Source organism: Bos taurus, chromosome 19, assembly GCF_002263795.3.
Source record: "Bos taurus isolate L1 Dominette 01449 registration number 42190680 breed Hereford chromosome 19, ARS-UCD2.0, whole genome shotgun sequence".
Classification (NCBI taxonomy): domain Eukaryota; kingdom Metazoa; phylum Chordata; class Mammalia; order Artiodactyla; family Bovidae; genus Bos; species Bos taurus.
The window spans coordinates 22,216,849-22,238,453 of NC_037346.1; the positions used below are offsets into that span (position 1 = coordinate 22,216,849).

The window sequence follows — 21,605 nt, forward strand, 5'->3', positions numbered from 1 at the left end:
GGAGGAGTGAAGAGGGATTCTGGGCATAGCAGCAGGGGAGATGAGCCACGGGATCTTGTGTCCTAACCGAGTGGGGACACACCCAAGCGAGACCAGACACACAGCTAGAAGGAGGGTGGAGCCAAGATGCTTCTCCTTGTCATTCATTCCTTTTTGAAATAAAGTCGAGTTTTTTTGATGAAATGGTGAAGCTAGGTTTTGCACAGGTGCCTAAAACCTTGGCAAGGGGCTGTGTCGGTGGGTCATTCACAAGTCACTTTTGTAAGCCATGACCACAGTGGTGTGTTTGACTTGCAGTGTCATCTCCAGCAGCATTCAGCTGTTGGTTCAGGACCTGGATGCTGCCTGTGACCCCGCCCTTACAGCCATGAGCAAGGTAAGCTTTCAGAAAGTGCTGCCTCCTGAACGTCAGAGAGTGGGCACAGGTGGTCTCTCCCGGTCCTCACCTGTAGCTCCTGCGGGCTCTCCAGTGCTTAAAGCACCAATCAGGAGGAGAACGGAGCCCTCCAGGAGTTTCCACAGGTGCTCAATTGATCTTGCACCTGAAGTCAGTTGTTTGTCCTTTGAGAATGAAACGGGGAGCAGGTGTGCTTCCTGAGTTTGAAGGAAAGGTTGCCTTTGGTCAGCATCTGACATGTGCGGAAAGCCCTTTGTGTGGCCTCCCTAGAACGGGTGAAAGTGAAAAGTTGCTCAGTCGCGTCTGACTCTTTTGGACCCCGTGGACTGTAGCCCACCAGGCTCCTCTGTCCATGGAATTCTCCAGGCAAGAATCCTAGAATGTGTAACCCTTCCCTTCCTCAAGGCATCTTCCCCACCCAGGGATCGAACCTGGGTCTCCTGCATTGCAGGTAGATTCTTTACCAGCTGAGTCACCAGGGAAGCCCTGGTGGTGGTGTGCTTAAGGCAGTCACTTCTAACTCATCTTCATTCCTGCCACTCAGAGGTTTTTCCAACTCTTTCTGAATTCTGGTGACTGTGCAGGGTTATTTGATCAGGTTGCAGACCCTAGTTTTCTTTTCTTTTAGATACTTATTTCATTGCAGCAGGCAGGATCTTTAGTTGCAGCATGGGGGATCTAGTTCCCTGACCAACAATCAAATCTGGGCCCCCTGCGTTGGGAGTGCAGAGTCATAGCCTCTGGACCACCAGGGAACTCCCACCTCTAGTTTTCTAGTATCATGGGTCCGTCAGCCCTCAGTCCCCTGGCCTCTCCCTTGGCATTTCCCATGCCTGGCCTCATGTTGTTCTTTGGCATTTAGGTGCCTGTGTCTTTTCTCCCTAATGTAAATACCTTGAGTGCATGGACCACAGAGAATAGAGAAGACTGTCATATTTGTTGATTAAGCTGGAAATAAGCAATTCTTCATTGATATTTTTTCCCCCTTAACATTTATTTATTTGGCTGCACCAGGTCTTAGTTGTGGCATATGGGATCTAATTCCCTGCCCAGGGATCAAACCCAGGCCCTCTGCATTAGGAGGTCAGAGTCTTAAAGACTGGACCACCAGGAAAGTCCCTCATTGATTTCTAAGCCAAATAACACAAAGCCGTCCACTCTTTGAGCCTTCTAGAGCAGTGGTTGGCAAGCTACAACTGGTGAGCCACATCTGGCCCACTGCCAGATAAAGTTTTATTGGCACACAGCCACACTCATTCATTGTATGTTATCTATGGCTGCTTTTGTGCTACAACAGCAGAATTAAGTAACTGCAGCTGAGACCAGATGGCTAGCAAAGCGTAAAATATTAACAGTCTGGCCCTTTACAGAAAAAGGTTTCCAGTGCCTATTCTAGAGTCATAGACTTTTGTAGCATTCTTACAAATTCTGCAGAAAGAACTTCTCAGGGGCCTACTGGCCAGTAGCAGAGTACAATGGAAAGAACACTGGCTTTGAGTCAGACAAACCTAACTCCTCATTTTTCCTTTGGGCGTGTTGAGCAAATAACAACCTCTCTGGGCGCAGGTTACCTCATCGGTATGTGAAACAGGGGGCTCTGCCTCCCAGAGCGTTGTGAGAATGGAGACTGGCCAACAAACGTTAGCCCTCGTTCCCTGTGGTCAGGAGGAGTGGCCATGTCACAAGGTTGTGTAAGCGAGACACTCGGTCTGAATTTGGTTTTGTAGTAGATTGTAAATATTTAAGAAAAAGAGAGGTTAATACCCAAACTTAAGCTTCAGGGGTTTTTAATGATGCTCAGTGGGGAGTCCTGAGTAGCCAGTGTCACAGAGTTTCCTTTCAAAAGGCTGATCCTTTCACCAGTCAGAGGTGAATGTGTATTTCCAGCATCCGAGTATTTACAAGCAGAAGACTTGGAGCAGGCAAACTGAGGCTCACTCATTTTCTTAGAGAGACGTGACTCTGAGGATTGATTCTGCAGGCTCTGATTATCCTCTCACTGCCGGTGAACGTTCCCGACATCCTGAGCATGATCTGCTCCAGCTGCCTCCTCTCCTGCCCGCCACACAGCTTAGGTCAGAAGGCAGCTGGGGAAAGAATGTCTACATTTACCAAAGGAAGACCGAATTGGGTTTTTTGTTTTTTTTTTTTTTGTCTTTTTAGTAAAATAGCAGTTGGAGGGGCCTTAATGCTCCAGGTGTTGCTTATGTGAACTGTCATTTCATTAGGTGGGTTTCCTGCAAACTGCCCCCACCACCCATCTCTCCCCCAGACCCACACCAGCAAACACTCACAGAGACCATACCTCCAGAATCTTTTGTTTATATCACAGGAAAACCACAGACGTGGGAAGGCAGCAGCTGGGAGGCCATTACTCTGTGTCTGAATCTTCTGGAGTTCTAGCAAAATGAAATCCATGTGATGAAAATGACCAGATATAAACAAGCCAAGTGGTCACAAACCGATTCAACAAATACCCTGCGATTTGTGCCTGCACTCTGTTCTGTGTAGTTTCTTCAAGGATTTTTTAAAAACTTTTGTGATCACGTTTATTCTTGTCTGTAATTCCATCATTTTTGCTGCTAGTTGAAGAGTTCAATTCAGACTCTACCCAGAGCAAGGCTGGGAAAGTCGTGCACTTTATTCCAAGGTGCTTCTTGTTGTTGCTGTTCAGTCGCTCAGTCGGGTCCAACTCTTTGTGACCCCAGGGACTGCAGCACGCCAGGCTTCCCTGTCCTTCACCATCCTCCCGGCGTTTGCTCAAACTTGTGTCTGTCTGAGTTGGTGATGCCATCAGTTCACCATGAGTACGTGGGTTTATTTTTGGACTCTGAGTTCTATTCCATTGATCTATGTGTCTTTTCTCATGCTAGGGCCACACTGTCTGATGAGTGTAGATTTCTAGTAAGTTCTAAAATCAGGAAGTATGAGTCTCTCAACTTAGTTCTTTTTCAAGATTGTTTTTGCTGTTTTGAGTGTCTTGCAGGCTCACCGTTGTTTGTCTGATCCAGAGTATCTTTCTCCCTCAAGACACCATGGCACTTATATTAAGTCTCTACTTTGTTGTACAATTATTTTTTCTATCTCTGTCTCCCCTGTTAAGCTGTGAACAACAACTTGAGGGCTGTATCTTCATTTTTTGATCTCCCCAGCACACCACAGTACTTGCTTAACAGTAGTACTCCTAGAGTGACTTTGCAGGTAAAGAAAGCAGAAAGAACAAAAGTTTATAGACACTCACTTCACCAAAGAATGGTGACCAGATGAGACAAAGGTGGTAACTCTACTGACCAGATTTAGCTGGGTAGAGCTGGCAGACAGTAGGAGACTCAGGCCTCTTTATTGGAAGTGGCAGGATCATAGAAGCCTTGAAGCCTTCAGGCACATCCAGGTGCTGTTGAGGATGAGGTGACGATCCCCAGTGGTACTTAATAGCCAGGATTCTTACTTCACCAAGTAGCATCCTGGAGCAGATTGAAGTTGGAAATAGGAAATCCCCACATGTAGCTATTTGCTCCCCAGCTGTGGGCAAGAACACCGCTGCTGGTGAAGGAGAGAAGAACACAGAGGGGCAAATTTGGTAGAAAATCCACAGGAACGGCTTTAAACGGGCCAAACCCACAAGGAGGAAGCACAATACAAGCAAACTTTAGTGGTTTCTCTGAACCTGTGTAACCTTGAGGTAGTGTTTTTGATGTTATGTCAAAATTACCCTTCAGACCGCTTTCCCCTCCCAAATTGCATTATTTTCTCAGACGAGCTCCGTGAGATGATTAGTAAATTGCTGTTTACAGAGCGCTTTACCAGGAATCAGCACCCAAAGGTGTTAACCGCGTTTAATTCTGACAAATATATAAGGTTCCTGTGTTAGTTCCTTCTCAGTTTCACAGATACGGGAATGGAAACTCATCAGATCTCTTAGTTAAAATGCAGCAGAGCCAGGATTCAGACTCAGGTCTCTCCTCTGTGCAGTAACACACCACACTTACAGAGTAAGTTAGTCTTTTGGCATATGTGGAAATTGAGGCAAAAATCAGCCCACGTAATTTGTCTAAAAACAGAAGAGGGACGACAGTGTGTGCTCGGTCCTGGTGGGTTCACATGAGCTTGTTTTCACGCTTACATGAGCATGAGCTCCTCAAGCATTCAGAAGCATCCTGTTAGATACTGGTCTTCAGCTTTTCTCAATCTGACACCATGACTTTCCTATAGGGAAGAAAACAGGTTGAGCAGCCAACCCAAGTATTGCAGCCTGCTCTGCACGTTTCTCCAGAAAACTAACGAATTATCATTCTGGCATGTGTGTTACTTGGTTTTCTTTTTCATAATAAGTCCAAGGCCATAGAGCTTTATAACAGTAAAGCCAAAAATAAAACCGAGTCTCCTGATTCTTGAAAAGGAAGTTGTTTGGAGTGCTTTGGTGGAAACCATATGAAGAGTTCTGTCTTTTAAATGTAATTTCTGTGAATTCTTAAGAATTCATATGTCTCTGCCAGATGCTGATGTTCGGTGTAATTTCTTTGCCTGTTCAGTCACGGAAAGTGGTACTCAGTCGTGGAAGGTATTGTAACTTTTAACCCCTGATGTGTACATGTTGTGTAACAGAAAGGGCAACAATAAGATTGCAATCCTACAGAATGAATGTGGCAGGAAAAGGTCAGTGAGCACAGTCTTACTTCCTTTTGTTGTCCAGAATAATTGTAATTCTTGAGCCTCCTAGAAATTGGAAGCTAAAGAAAGCAATTCAAGTTTCCTAAAAAAAAAAAAAAAAAAGAATTAGTATGCCTGAGTGTGGCCTTACAAGTAGGATTTTTTTTTTTTTTAATCTCTTGCTTCCTTAAAGGGAACCATTTGTCCCATGGTTCTCACTCTGTTCTTTTTCCTAGGGCTACTCACATCCCTAGGTTGAAAGAATCTAAGTCTCTGTCCAGAATCAAACAGATTTAGCTTTTAGCCCATTAATGGTAGTTTTAAGGGAGGAAAAAAAAAAAGAAAGAAGAAACTGAACAAATTAAATTTCCTTACAGTCTGGCAAGTAATTTCTATTAGATTTCAAGATCGTGAACATGTACTCATTTAGGAGGCCGCCTTACTATTCCCCAAAGACATTTCAAAATGGCCAGAACAGTCCTCAAATCTGTTCTTATTTCCCTCAGTTATTAAAATGTAGATCTGTTTCAGGAGGCTCACAGGGCTCCATGGTTAGGAAATCCTCATTTCCATCTACCACCTATAATCAAGGCACATCTTTCTTTATAAAAGATTTTTTTTTAATGACCGAAGCAAATTACCTTCATTATAGAAAATTACAGATTTTTAAAAAGAAGAAAATTTAAACCACCCATAATTCCAATTAACAAACATATTTCAGTCTTTCTTCTTATGCCTATATTTTCTTTATTTATCTTCATTTTTGGCTGTGCTGGGTCCTCATTGCTATGCAGGCTTTTCTTTATTTACGGTGTGAGGGCTTTTCATTGTGGTGGCTTCTCTTGTGGAGCACAGGCTCTAGGGCAGTAATTCAGAGCCTGGGCTCAGTAGTTGAGGTTTCTGGACTCTAGAGCACAGGTTTAGTAGTTGTGATGCATGGGCTTAGTTGCTCTGCGGCATGTAGGGTCTTGCCAGACCAGGGTTCAAACCCATGTCTCCTGCATTGGCAAGCGGATTCTTTACCACTGAGCCACCAGGAAAACCCTATGCATTTATTTTTAAATAAGCAAGCTTATGCTTTACATAATATATAACCTCTTTTTCTCATTTTGCAGGTTTTAATAGTTTTCTGTGCCTTTTGAGCTGAATCTGTGGTATTTTTTAGTGATTGCTTAGTACTCCATAGTACAGAGTATTTACTATTAAACTTGTAACAGTAGTTAACATTTACCATGGAAGTAATACATGCCAAGCACTGTGTAAGAGCATCCCATATACTGTTTTTCATTAACTGTATAGATTATAGAGGTTATCATCATCCCAGTTTTATGGCTGAGAAAACTGAGGCTCAGAGAGTTTGGTCACTTGCCCAGGTCATGCATTTAGCTCGTTGCACAAACAATATTAGGACTCATGACTGGCGACTCCAGATCGCCTCATCTGAAGTACTGTCGTCTGTTGCCCCGACGTGTATGTGATCATTTCACTTTTGATGGATGTTAGGCTATTTCCGGTTTTTCACATTTATAAATAGTCCAGCAATGGACAACTTTGTGTGGGTGTGTGTTTTCTGAGCATTCATAATTATTATCTTCAGATGAGTTGCCATAAAGGAGTTGCAGAGATTTAAAACTATGTAAAATGCAAAACTTTTTTGATATTTTCAAATCACCTGTAAGAAAGCTTGTACAAATTCACCTTCCCATTGGCCCAGCAGTGAATAAAAAAAAAAAAAAATCTACTTAAAGCCTTTATTGCTCCACTTTCTATCCTGGATCTTACTGGTTTTCCTCCCAGAGTTAAGGAATGTGTATCCCTGAGCAAAGAAGTGAGAAGAGTTATCCTTTCCTCTTCTTCTGCACCACTATCACCACCACCACATCCTCTACTTTGGACAAGCTCATCTGTACACAGATTTTGCTTGCCCCAAATTTCCTTAGTTAATTTCAACTTCATTTCAGGTGGTAACACTTATTTTGGAAAGCAGCATGATAAAGTGGAAAGAAACAGGGACTTTGGAGTTAGTCAGACCAATGTCTAGATCTCATCCCTGCAGACTTATCAGTTCGTTAGGCCAGTCCCTGATTGTCCTCACATCTGTCTTATCATCCATGAAGCAGGAATAAGAATACCTCCTTCACTGCATAATCGTCATAAGCAGTAGGTTCACGGGAAAATGTCGATCATGGTACTTAGTACATAGTAGGTGCTCGGTAGAATGTTCCTTCCTCTTTTTTGTTCCCCACACAGTACTTAGTTGAGTGCTATACTTGGGGAAGGTGCCTAAAAACAGCACACGCTTGTTGTGTGAGTAAAAGTAGCCTGGACAGACATGAGGTGTGAGCGTGTGCTTGTGCGCGTGCCTGGGGCCAACATCCCAGCAGCCTTGCCCGTAACACTAGACTCTGATCGCCTGCGATGTTCCCAGACTCCACAGGTCTGAGTCTGCTCTGTACAGCTTTAGTTCTGAGATAAGATGAATATGAATTTGATGAATATGAATATGATGAATATGAATATGTGAATATATTGAATATATGAATAAGATATATTCATATATGAATATATGAATAAGATGAATATGAATCTGAATTCTCGGTTGAGGAATATTTCTCAGGAGACCTCTGTGCACGTTTCACATAGCCATGGAGAAACACACATGCCATAGTCAACTAGCATGGATCCCCGTCCTCTAATCAGTGGGTGAATCAGAGGTCTCTACTGCTCTGGGCATCTCCCCAGCCTTCCCTGTGAGGGGCCAGCACACTCTCTTTCCACAGGCACCAAAAACCACCGGGACTGGCAATGCCCTGAGCCCCACAGCCTCCCCCTGAGGCTGTGTGGGGTCCCTGGGACTCTGGTGTTGTAAATGGATCATTTCCTTGCTTGCTGTTTTTATCAACCCTACATCTTGGTTACTGCTTCTTTTGCAAACTTGTTCTTGTTCAAATAGCACCAATGGTATTCAACCCCACCCCACCTTCTAAACAAAAAGCGCAGAAGAAAAACCGTGAAGTATGGAGTTCTATGAAGTATGAAGCTCTAAAGGTCAGATGCAAAGTTCACCTGGAAAAGTTGGAGTCTGATTTCCACTAATGGCTTTTCAGGATGTTTGTTCTTCCAGTGCAAGCTACTGTTTTATGTCCCTTGATCACTGTGTATTTCATTAGCTTCTCCGTGAGAAACTGGGCTCCCCTTGAACTAAAGCTGAGTTAAGTACTGTTTTCTGTTTGTTTGAAATAATTAACATGTGTCTAGGAAGCAGCCCAGTGTAGCGCTTGGGTTTAAGATGGGCTTGGGCTGCCTCTACTCTGCCATTGATCAGCTGAGTGACTTTGGGCCTCTTCTCTTTGAGCCTTTTCAGTCTCCTTGTCAGTAAGACAAGATCTTACTGTAAGATCATGTCGGAATAGCAAAGGAGATGATGTGTGCCAAATGCCAGGCCAAATGACCTGCACACAGTAGGTCCTGACGTAGGTACATTGGCACATTCGAGTTACAACCCAAACCCTAAGTCATCAAGGGGAAAGATGGCAGAGCATCCATCCGAGGCTGTGGCTGGACAGTACCACTGCTGGCTGTATTTTGCTCATTTTTTAGAGAATAGTCTGAACAATGTCAACTTTCATTGTTTTCCAGTACTTTAAATTCTTTTCTTATTCCACAAAGCTGGCTTATTTTTTTTTTTAATTTTTGTTAATTTTTGGCCACACTAAGTGGCATGTAGGATCTCTGTTCCCCAACCAGGGATCAACCCCTGTCCCTCGAAGTGAAAACACAGTCTTAACCACTAGACCTCCAGGGAAGTCCTGGGTTGACTTAAATTTAAACTCATGAATCCATTTGACTTTTGTTAGTACTTCATTTATCTTGACCGATGGAGTTCGAAATGGCCTAAGTATTCAGGAAAATCGGATCTTTCACCTAGATTTCCCAGTGTGGACGCATTCTAACATGGCCAATGGTGGTCAAGAGGAGGCAGCTCTCCAGCGGGAACTTGAACTCTCACGCCGCGAGCTCCGTCTTGCCCAGAGTTGCTTGTAACCGATGACAGGGCATGTCACCACCACCGACTGTGGTTGTCTTCTGTCAATGGAGAACCATCGTGCTTAGATAATTGTTTCCGAACTTCAAGCTGTTGAAACGTCAACTGCTGCCAGCTTGGAAAAGAGCAGTCATTACTATGGATGAGCTTTGCACTCGATGGAGGGCGGAGTTCACTGTGCGTTTTGTTCCCCTGGGGCCTTCTGCCGTGGAGCCGCTGACAAGCTGGGAGTGGAAGATGAAGTGTAGATGGTAACAGCACCTGCCAATTCTGGCCTCAGCCTGTGAGCTCATTTAAGGCCCCCTAGGATGTTCATTGTTTGAATGGGTCACATCTTTAATATCAGGTGGGAAAAGAAGTCTCTTGAAACAGAAGAGGATAAGGAAAACATTAGAAGTAGCCAAAGCATTAGAATATAAAGTCAGTTCATATTAGACTTTTCTACCATCTCTGCGTCCTTTGCTTTTATTTTTTTCGTCCAGTAAAAAAATTAGAGGCCCTTTTCTTTCTGGAGCCTCATTATGAAAGCTTACATAGACTTCATGTATCTGGGCCTTGGTTTTCTTATCTGTAAAATGAAGATGGAGGTGCCTTCCAGCTTTTGCATGGTTCCATGCTTACACAGACCCAAAGCTTTTAGGCCATAAATACCTGTTGATGTGAAGAAACATTAGGACAAAACATAGAGTCATTTGAGCTTCCCAGGAGCTGGGGGATCATCCGTGTATACAATATGATTCTTTTAAACACATTCTCTCAGGATTGAATTTTTCCTTTTCCCAGGAGCTCTGTAAAAATAGTATTTTCTTGCCAGAGACATCAAGGCCTCAGAAAGACTGCCTTCCTTCTATGAACATATTATACAGTTTGTGTACGGCTCAGGATCTTTTTAACAGGCAGCCCAGCTCCTTTCTGAGAGGCTGACCCTGCAGAACCCCATCTCAGTCCTGGCCAGTGGTGTGAAGCAGGCTGGGGGCTGGTGCCACCCCTCTTCTCCAGTGTTTCCGGGTGAGGTGGTGGTGGGGAGAGCACACCTCTGCTGCTTTTTCCATTTTATTGTGCTTGTTTTTCATTTCCCCTAACTGACCTCAGGTTGTGAGAACTGGAGCCCAGCAGGTCTCTCGTTTTTTTATTTTGTTTTTAATATGTTTATTTATTTGGCTGCGTCCAGTCTTAGTTGCAACACCCAGGATCTTCATCACGTCCTGCAGGATCTTCCGTTGTGCACACGCTTAGTGGCTCCATAGCTTGCGGGATCTTAGTTCCCCAACCAGGGATCGAACCCAAGTCCCCTGCATTGCAAGGTGGATTCTTAACCACTGGACCCCCAGGGAAGTCTCAGGCCTCTTGATTTTGTTCACGGCTTGCCTGGTCAGAGGCCAGTGATGCCCCAAACCTGCCATCCACACAGCCCCTGCCCTGTTCCCCACAGCACTGTCTTAACCTCTGACCTGCCCCTCATATTTACAGAGATGCTCTTTCCTTTCTCTTGATTAAAATCCCACATAATCTCAAAGGCTCTTGGAGTAAGAGTCTAATGTTTGATTATGGAAATTTTCAGTTAGATAGAAAAGTAGAAGAAATAAGCTACCAAAGAAAGCAGAGAAAATAAGCCACAAGGATATATTGTACAACACAGAGAATATGGCCAGTATTTTATAATGAATATAAGTGGAGCATCACCTTTTAAAATCATTTAGAAACTAACCCAGCACTGTAAATCAACTATACTTCAAGTTTTAAAAACTATGAAACACTATATTATACACCTGTCCCCTCACCTTCCCCAGTAACGGGTAGCGCTGTCCTCCTGCACAGGCTCTGAAGACTTGTCCCACCTTGTCTCCATTTTCAGATGCAGTGGCAGAACGTGGAGCACGTTGGTGACCAGAGCCCCTACGTCACGTCGGTCATCCTTCACATTAAACAGAACGTCCCCATCATCCGTGACAACCTGGCCTCCACGCGGAAATACTTCACGCAGTTCTGCATTAAATTTGCAAAGTAAGTCCTGAACGCCCGCATCACTGGATGGTTCGGAATGCCGTGCTGACCACCAGCATGCACCCGATCCAGGTGTCCCCACCATCCAAATAGTTTTTTTGTACCCTAGAGAAGCATACTAATCACACTAAATTTGCTACTTAATGTGGTAAATCACAGTAACAGCAGTACAACCATCCACCCCCTCAAGAGAGGCAGAAAGGAGTCAGGGGGCTTCTGTCATTTGAACTACGTGGACATTCTGGTACCCCTGCCTCCCCCCAGGTTTGGATAATTAAAATTATTTTCCAGCAACTTCATGTATGTATTTTGTCTCACTGACTGGATAATAAGCTTTTTGAGGATGGGAACCGTGAGTTCTGTTCCTTTTGACCTTCTCTTCCTCCTCGCCCATAGCGCTTATTACTGTGGCTGCCAGAGTATATCCACTTGTGGACACCCGTGAGTCTAGGGAAGGTACTAGAAATCAGGAAGAGCAAGTCAGAGAGCCAGTCCATTGCCAAGTAGGTGGAGTGAACACTGCCTGCGTGTCTCCTGCCCCGTCCTCCTGTGCGGATGCTTCTGGCTTGTTGTTGTAAAGCAGGGAGATGTTTTGGTCCTTTGCCAGTCAGCATCTGGCCGTAGCACCGTTTCCCCCAAGGCCGGACACCATGGAGGGTCAGTGCCTCCTCGGACCAATTATCAAACAAGCATTTTGGCAGACTTCGCAGGGAAGGGCTTTGGGAAGAACGGCCCTGTCCAAGCTACTGAAGTGAGGTTATTCTCATCCAGGTCCCTGAGGACAGTTTAGGGCTCCAAGTTTCTGTCTTCCCCAGATCTCTCCCAGTTTGTGTTCAATTAAGGCTTTCCTTCCCCCTCACACACAAGCCCCTAAAGAGCAGTAGTTACGGAGTGGCTGTGGCCTGAGTTTTAGTTCCCAGAGTGTCAGGAAAGGCCTGAGTGGACCCTCCCGGAAGGCATTAATGTGTGCAGGACAGCAGATGGGCCGGGAGCTGACATCCCTTCCACTCTCTGGGTGCTCATTAGTGCAGGTTAAAAGCCCTGCTGATAAATCACACTGTGACACTCCCCATAACTCCCAGTAGGAACAGCGTCTCTATAAAAATTTACTGTAGCCAAGAATCTCCAGTGCTGTTGCACAGGAACCTGATGGAGCTGATGTTAAACCGAGGAAGGGGTCTTCACTACTCCCAGCACCAGTTCACCTTCTCTCAGTGCCCTTGGCTCTCACATTAAGCCCATGCTGGGGGAGCTGGGCATAGGATGCCATCTCTCACATCTGGAAAAGTTTAACCTGTAATCTAGAAAGTGGATCCTTCATTTAATCCATGGTACCCTCTCATCACTGTAAAATCCCAGCTGAAGACCAGAACCTTCAGGTAGGGGCTGTGAGAAGACTCTTCTTCAGCCAAGAGCAGTCACTGCCACCACTGCGAGGGTCTGGAGGAGCCCCTTGCAGTTACACCTCACGTTGCTGGAACTCTTCCCCCAAAGACGTGTCCCTGATCCTTATGCTTTCCCCACCCCTCCTCCTATAGTTCAGCACACAGAGCCAGATGAAGCACATGATCAAAACCTACTTAGTTTGAAGTAACTTAGGTTATAAACTGTGTGCCGTTGCAGTTAGCTGTAGTTCAGTCTCATGGTACTTTTTGGCCTGACTCCAGTTGAGAGCAGGAAGAATCCATGCCACGTAGTCCTTTGTTCTCACTGCCTCCTGATCAGTTAGCTGGCCTTCCCCTAGATCTGATCTCTGGGGCTGACATTTCTTTCCCTCTAACTTTTTTATCTCACTATTGGTCTCTGAAGCAACAACAGTCTCTGTTATTTAGACATCAAGATCAGCCCCCTGGTAGAAACTACTGTTTGAACCACAAGTGACTTCCCTCATCCACTCAGTGGATTCTCCTCCATTCAGTAATGGGGATGATGAGACAGATCTCTTAATAGTGATTGGGAGGAAAAAAAATGAGAAGTCATATAAACTTCCTGGTAAAGTCTTGGTACCAAGCCGACATTTAAAAAGTATTAGCTGCTGCCATTATTATTTATTGTTCATTCAGCATGCAGCCACTTGAGCACCCACTGTATTCCAGCTGCAGAATTCAGTGCTTTGACTAAGTACACGTGGTCCCTGGCTTCATTTGCCTTACGGTCAAGTGGAAGGAAATAGACATGTCAGCAAATAAGTATAACCGTGTAGGTTATTTATTAGGTTGGAGGTCTGTGGACTCTGCAGAGTATGGTGGAGGAGACTGAGGAGAGGCTTCACAGGAAAGCTGTCCTTGAGCAGAGTCCGGGAGATATGTGTGTGTCCTGACCCACAAGGCGGTGGGGAGGCATTCCGGGCAGAGGGAGCAGTGTGAGCAGAGGCACGGAGGATTCAGATTGCCTAGAGTCGTAGGATCTGCATGGGGCTAGACAGTCGAGGAAGGTCTGTCTGCAAGAGTTGTGATCAGAGGAGGGTCCTGCTCATATTTGCATCTGAAATAAATCCCATTAACGGCTGATGGATTAGAAATGATGAGGCTGAAGGCTGGGAGACCAGCTAGGAAACAACTGAGAGAGCTCTAGTGAGAAGGAGAAGCGCAGCAGCCGGGGACGGTCAGGAAGGGTGGGTGTGGATGTTGAGGGAAGAACTGAGAGCTTACTGGATTTTGTGGTTGAGGGCAAGTCTGTGGCTTCTGACTTGAATGCCTGCACAGACGAGATCTAGTCTCTGAGCCTGGATCCAGGGTAGGGCAGAGTCTTGGATGTGCGGGGGTGGAGGTGCCAGTGCCATGCCAGTGGGCTCTCCAGTAGGTCTCTGGATATCAGAGTGGCACAAACCTTCTGGAAAAAATGTGGAGAGAGCAAAGAGGATGGCGGGCATGAGTCTGAGAGCAGCTTGTCAAGTGAGGAGATGGGGAGGCTGGCCAGCCTTTACCTCAGCCTCCAAATCTTGCTTTCGGCCATGGGCCCTGTGTTCTCCTGGTCTTCGAATCTGGCCTGATTTTAGGCATTTCTGGTTCCCATGCCTTCTGTTCAGCAGCAATACAACTCAGCCTTCCCTACTCAGGGCTCTGCAGGATTTTCTTTAAAAAAAAAAACCCTCCTGACCTGTTAAAATTATATTCTCCCTTTCCCCAGATGAGCATCATCAGTTCACCTGGCCGAGGTTGCCCTTCAGTCCCCAGTGAATTTTTTGGAGATTGTGTATTTTGTTCTCTGATCTGACAGTTACTCCCTTAGCAATTATTTCCTATTTTCGCATTTAAGATCCCATAACCACCTCATGTATATTCGGTTGTCACATCCATTAGGATGTTTTCAGCTACTCGTCATAGAAGGCCTGACTCAAACTGACTTAAACAGTGAATTTTTTATTTCATATAACTGAAGTCTGGAGATGGGACAGATCCCAAGATGCAGTGGTTCAGCAATGTTACTGAGGACCTAGCTTCTTTACTGACCCTGCTCTCCTTGGGCCTGGCTTCATCCTTAGAACAGTGGGAAAATGACAGCTCTAGATGTTAAATCCAAACACACAAACAGGCTAAAAAAGAAGAGAGTCCTGCCCCCGCTGTGCAGTGAAGTCCTTCCCTCCCCCTGGCTTGGATCATGTCCTCGAATTGTCAGCACCAGCAGCAGTCACCCAAGGAACCCCAGGCTCTGCCTGGCTGAGGCTAATTAGAATCCACCTCTGTTGTTTAGGAGGAATCAGCTTTTCCCCAGCATCCCAAGGCCAGATTTACCTAAATAAAACCAGGGTTTTCATTAGGGGGGCGGGGGGGGGAAGAGTGCATGCTGGTAGGACATAAGAATATCTACTTTAATTCTCCATTTTCTTTAGAAGGAAGTATAGGAACTTAAAAAAAAGAAAAGTTTTTGCAGTTCTTTACCAAAGAGAAAATGAACCTCATCTGTCACTTCTTTTTTATCCACAGCTCCTTCATTCCCAAGTTCATCACCCACCTCTTCAAGTGCAAGCCAATCAGCATGGTGGGGGCAGAACAGGTGAGATGAAGCTGGTATAGGGCTGTTCCCCTCGCTTTCACTGTGGGTCAGACCACGTATCTTCCTAGTCCAGAGGTACTAGGTCTAAGTAAAACCACCGGTTTCCCCTGTTTTGAGGACAGAATGATGATCTGGCAGCTGAATTCATTCATCCATTTATTTAAAGCTTTTTTTCCATTGAGCACACCCCCTGGTACCTGGGCCTTATTTTAGGGACAGGGCATACCACAGTGAACAGGCAGACAAGACCTCCCCTTCATGATGTTTACACTCTAGTAAGAAGAGACAGATAACATACAAGTAACAAATAAGTCAGAAGATCATTTTTACCTCAGTATGCAGGGTATAAAGCTAGGTTATATGAAAGAATACCTTAGGAGCATGATATTCATTATATTCTTTACATATTTATGTGCCGTGTGCTCAGCCGCTCAGTCGTGTCCAACTCTTTGCAGCCCCATGAACTGTAGCCTACCAGGCTTCACTGTCTATGGAATTTTCCAGTCATATTTTTATAGAGATGTACTCTTTTAAAATATTTATTTATTCATTCATTCGGCTGCTTCAGGTCTTAGTTGCAGCACATGGAATTTTCCCTGTATCACATGGAATCTTTGTGTTGCAGTACTCTGACTCTCTAGTTGCAGTGCCCAGGTTTAAGTAGCTGTGGCATGTGGGCTGAGTTTCTCCACAGCACGTGGGATCTTAGTTCCCCAACCAGGAATCAAATCCACGTTCATGCATTGCAAAGTGAAAGTGTTTTAGTCGCTCGGTTGTGTCCGACTCTTTGCGACCCCATGGACTGTAGCCCTTCAGGCTCCTCTGTCCAGGGAATTCTGCAGGCAAGAATACTGGAGTGAGTAGCCATTCCTTCTCCAGGGAATCTTCCCAACCCAGGGATCAAACGTAGGTCTCCCGCATTGCAGGCAGATTCTTTACTGTCTGAGCCACCAGGGAAGCATATTGCAAGGCACATTCTTTACATATTTATATTCTGTATATTCTCTGTTCTAAGAGGAGTAGTGGCTTTAGGTTGGATGGTTGGAAGAGGCACCTCTGAGAGTTGGGGCTGCAGGAGGACTAGGAGAAAAGCATCTGGGCAGAGGGAGCCACAATGGCTCTTGATTATTTGGGGTCCTAGTGGCTGGGGCAGAGACCGCCTAGGAGCAGCAAGCAAAGACAGGCTCATCTTTTTGGTACAGAGAAGCTCTGTTCACCTCACCCAGCAAGTCTTCCTCCATCAGCCCAACCCTGCTCACTTGAATTCTATGCCTCAAGACCTGTCTACATAGATGGTGTTGCCTCAGCACTGCTGAGTTGAGTTGGGTGCCATGGCAGTTGCCTCTGCTCAGAGACCACCTGTTCACACTCTGTAATTTGAACAGCTTGAGTTTGGAGAACAGTTTAAGCTCCTTTAAAAACAAACAATAATATTCAGCCCCTAATTCATTTTCTGTTTGTTTATAATTGTTCGAGCCATTTAATTGTAGCTCCTTAATCTTCATACAAATGTAAACACAAGGCTCAGTTTGCCTTTATTCTCATTATTTTTGAAGGTTTAGTTGTTCTTTGTTTTTAATTGAAGTACAGTTGATTGACAATGTGGTATTAGTTTAAGTGTACAGCAAAATGATTCAGTTATATGTATACATATATCTATTCTTTTTCAGATTCTTTTCCCTTAGAAGTTATTACAAAATATTGAGTATGGTCCCCCAGCCCCTAATTATTTAAAAACACTTACTTATGCGAGCTGTTCATGTACTGATCATGTATGATCCCTTTATATTCATTAAAATAAATCCTCTGTAGACCTTAAATCAGCAATACTGAACTGATTTCAGTTGCTTTCTGTATTTGAAAGAACTACATTTTTAAGTAAGGAGAATATATAGTTCAAGGCATTTCCATAACTCCTGCTCTTCCACTGGATTAGTTGACTGGGTGGTGGCTCAGCTCTCCTAGCTCCATAACTTGCCCCAACCCTGGGCCCTTGGCCGTGCTGGTCTGAGTCAGGCCTCAGGAGGGTGGCAGGTCAGCATGTGCCCTGGTGCATCATGGGTCCATCAGAAAGTATCAAAGCCAGAGGCTCTTGAATCTCATAAGTGCTGTTTGTTCTATAATCTTTTTGTAAGTGAGTGGCCTTCCTACACTATACCAAGGCAGTAGGTGTGAGCCTTAAGGTTATGGGCTCCAGAATCACTAAGGTCTGATGCTGAATCCTGTCTCTGCCAGCCAGCAGCTGTTTGTCCTTAGTCAAATTACTTACCCTTCAAGGGCTTTAGTTTCCTCATCTATAAAATTGGGATAATCACAGTACCACCTCACAGGGTAGTTGTGAGGATTAAACAAGATAATGTGCTGAAGAAGATCAGCAAGGAGATCAAACCAGTCAATCCTAAAGGAAATCAGCCCTGAATATTCATTGCAAGGACTGATGCTAAAGCTCTAATACTTGGCCACCTGATGCAGAAAGCCAACTCATTGGAAAAGGTCCTGATGCTGGGAAGGACTGAGAGCAGGAGGAGAAAGGAACAACAGAGAATGAGATGGTTGGATGGCATCACTGACTCAATGGATATGAGTTTGAGCAAACTCTAGGAGATAGTGAAGGACAGGGAAGCCTGGCCTGCTGCAGTCCATGGGGTCACAAAGAGTCAGACACAGCTTAGTGACTGAATAACAACAATGCACTGAAGCGCTTGACCCAACATCAGGCACATGGGAAGCCCTCAGCAAATGCCAGCTCTTACTATTAATAGTTTGTTTCTCTGTCAGCGCCTGTCTTCTCACATGGAAACATCTAGTCAATGCTTGACGTGGGCTGTCTGGCTGACCAGCTTAGCAGAGTCAGAAGCATTGTTTCAGCAAACGTCCTGGGAGGTTGTGTGGATTCAGACACTGACCAACTGCATCTGAGTGTAGAGTTTCAGTGTTTGGAAATTCTTGCCTCTTGCACGTCATAAGCACAGAATGAACCTTCTCCTCGGGAAACAGCAGAATAATAATGCCCCAGCACGTCCAACTTCATGAGCACATGTTCACCGGGGACCCTCTGTTCACCTCACTGCTGTGTGTGATGAGAGAGGATGTAGAGTGGTTGCTCTTAGTGTGTCCAGGAGAAGCTTTGGATTCTGTTTCTGGTCTCTAGAAACTAATTCTCTCAAGTTTCTAGAGTTGATGAAGCCCCTGGAACAGAGTTGACTCATTGGGAACATGTTTCCATGAGTTTGCAGCCCTGCCCAGGCCTTGCAAGCTGATTTAGTGTCCAGCAACCATGCTATTTTCATCTTGTCACATGAATCCAATGTCATATCTATTTTCCTCAGATTTTCCTTTCTTTAAAAGAATGTTAAAATAATCAACTCAGACTCCAAAAGCCCGCATCTTCAGAAAAGTATCAGTTTGGCCAGTATTCTGCTTTGAGATGTGAATGAGAAAACCATCTGGAAACTGGCATTTGACTTTATCAGACCCCAGACAAACATGAGTGGGTGACAGGGGAGCATAGATCTCAATAGGCCCTGCCTCGGGTGAAGGGTGGGGAGGCCATGAGTAGGAACTGTAGGGCATCGTGGCCCTTGGAAGATTCCCACGTGAAATTCAGGTTTAGCTGGGGTCCATGCTTGCCGTGAGTATCTGGGCTTAGAAGCCCATGCAGTCATGGAGCTGGAGGCATGATCACTCAAGCAGCAAAACCACAGGAAACTGGAAGTTACCAGAGAGAAGTTCATAGATTAAAACAGATTCTGAGACTTTCCTTGTGGTCCAGTGATTAAGACTTCACTTTCCAATGCAGGGGGTACGGGTTCAGTCCCTGGTCGGGAAGCTAAGATCCCACATGCTTCTCAGCCAAAAAACCAAAACATAAAACAGAAGCAGTATCATAACAAATTCAATAAAGACTTTAAAAATGGTCCACATTAAAAAAAAAATTGTTAAAACTTCTGCTTAAAAAAAAAAAAAGTCTTGATGAAACAGATTCTGTCACAAATCTTAGAGCAGCTGTAATCCAAGTTTAACAAAAGCTGTGAGAGTCGAGGATGAGGCCTAACCTCAGAGTCTGCCTTTGCTTTGCCACAAAGGTACTAGGTCCTAATTTTAGATTGCATTTTAATACTTGTGTCAAAAATGGTAAAGGAGACATTTTCCTGCTCTTGATTCTTTCCCTGATCACTGTATAAAGTAAATTATTTCCCCCTGGGCCCCAGAGTCTGCCTGAGCAATTGCAAGGGCACGCGGAACTGAACCATACCAGTATTTGTCATGCTTCTTGCTAGTTTGTGATTTTCAGAGAATCTTGTGGGATTTGCAGGGTCATTAATTAGTCTTCTGGCCACAGTATGTATGACTGAGCACACAGTGGAAATGGAATCCATTTGCACAAACTTACCAGAGGAAGCAGCTCACTGTTGTGTCAGGAAAAGGACCCAGGGTGTTTTTAAGCACTCCTTTGGGGGGAGAAAAGTGTACTAATAAAATTTAATACATGTAAATGACCATTTTTTAAAAGAACGACAAAACCTTAGCAAGCTAGGAATAGAAGAAAATGTGTTAAGGCTGATTTTATTTTAAAAGGGTATATACAGAAACATATGTGATGGTCTGCATAGATAAATCCATTTGTCAAAACTGTACAGTTAAAAATTGTACATTTCATTGTATGTAAATTTAACCTCAGAAAAATTAAGTGAGGAACAGGGAGTGGTTGCAGCAGGGTTTCTCAGCCTCTGCACTATTGACATTTGGGGCTAGAGAATCTTTTTTGTTGTGGGGCTGCCCTGTGCATTATAAGATGTTTGGCACCATCCCTCACCACTACCCACTAGTTGCCAGTAATACCCTGCCAATGTTGACAACCAAAAATGCATCCAGACATTGCCAGGTATCTAAGCCGAGGGTGGGAGGATGAACCCCCCTCCCCAAGCTGAGAGCCAGTGTATTGTAGGCATGGATGAACTGAGATGAGCATGTGAGAATGTCTCTGGTTAGTACAACCGACTGCATAAGGATTCACTGTATTCTTCTGTTTATGTCATACATGCTTGAAACTCTCCATAATAACAAGATTTTTTGTTTTAAAAATGTAGTGGTCCACCCTCACATAATACCCACTTAAGTGATATCCACAATAAAATTTTATTTTGAGAAATGACACAAAACTCAATTAGTGCTTAAAGTAAGTTCCTTCTAGATTTTCTGATTATAGAATGTGTGTTCAGAAGAGCTAAACTTTCTCCTTCTTTTTTAATGTGCTTGTGTGTCTGTGCACACTGTAGAGCTTTCTCCCTTTTGCTCAGCCCTTCTCTATTTCTAAGGAGCTTTTTGAATCTCTTCACTGCCTGGTTAACCGCTCACCTTTCTCTGTGTCATCAGCTCTGGCCCATCTTGACTTTTATGAGACCATCCTGTCCACCGAGAACTTAAAGCCTCCTCTATCACTCAGTCAAAAAGGGGCCTCCCTTTGTGCCACACAGAGCAAAGAGACATGCACAGCCACGCTCCGCAGGGGTTTATGCCCATGGCAGGATCATCAAGGTCCTGGGGATGGGAGGACTGAGCAAGCTCATGAATGAAGTGAATCAGTTAATGGGGGAAAAAATTGCCATAAACATCACGCTTAATCGTCAAATATACAAAGATTTTTCTCTTGACATTAGGAACAAGACAAGGATGTCTATTGTCAACATTTCTGTCCCACGTTGCCCTTGAAGTCCTGGCCAGGAAAATAAGGCAAAAAATAAAATGTTAAAGAAATAAAAGGTATACAATTAGACGGGAAGAAACAAAGCTGTCATTTTTCACATTTTACAGAGAACATGACTGTGATTGACAATATCCAGAAGAATCTATAGACAGACTATTAGAATAGAAATTTAGTAGGTGGGAGCCAATATAAGGTCAGTATTTAAATTATTTCCAATATTTGTATATACCAGCAACAAACAATTTTAAAAAAATTTAATGAAACCATATACATTAAAATCTAGCTGGTAATAAGTATTTTAAAAATGTGTGACTCTTCTACACAAAAAGTGACACAATATTAAGATATATTAAGGAAAAATCTTTAAAATGACAGGAAGGTCCATGTTCATATGTTAAAAGACTCAATAATTTTTTTTTTTTGGTCATTCTGCATGACATGTGGGATCTTAGTTCCCCAACCAGGGATTGAACCCATACTCCCTGCACTGGTAGCAGTCTTAACCACTGGACTTCTAGGGAAGTCCCATGAACTCAGTATTTTTAAAATGTCAATTCTTTCAAAGTTATAGAGTGAAATCCCAACAGGGGTGGGATGGGTGCTTGTGGTGTGAATGTAAATTGATAATCGGATTCTAAAAGTTGGATGGAAATGCAGAAGACCAGAAATAGCTGAAATAACTCTTGAGAAAGAGAACGGAGTTGGAGGATTTAAACTTCAAGATACCAGGGCTTCTTTTAATGCTAAAGTAATTAAGCACACAGGGACAAACGGGCCAACAGAAAGGAATGGCGTTCAGAAATTGA

At 44.2% G+C, this 21,605-nt stretch overlaps 1 protein-coding gene across 1 annotated transcript in view; it reads left to right on the plus strand.

Moving 5' to 3' along the window:
- The window catches only part of VPS53 (VPS53 subunit of GARP complex), a 123,274-nt gene that overhangs the window by 90,972 nt on the left and 10,697 nt on the right, over nt 1-21,605 (plus strand). Inside the window, exons 17-19 of the mRNA NM_001193168.1 lie at nt 298-376; nt 10,948-11,096; nt 15,023-15,092. Coding sequence (NP_001180097.1) covers nt 298-376; nt 10,948-11,096; nt 15,023-15,092 — 298 coding nt within the window. The remainder of the gene's footprint in view (nt 1-297; nt 377-10,947; nt 11,097-15,022; nt 15,093-21,605) is intronic.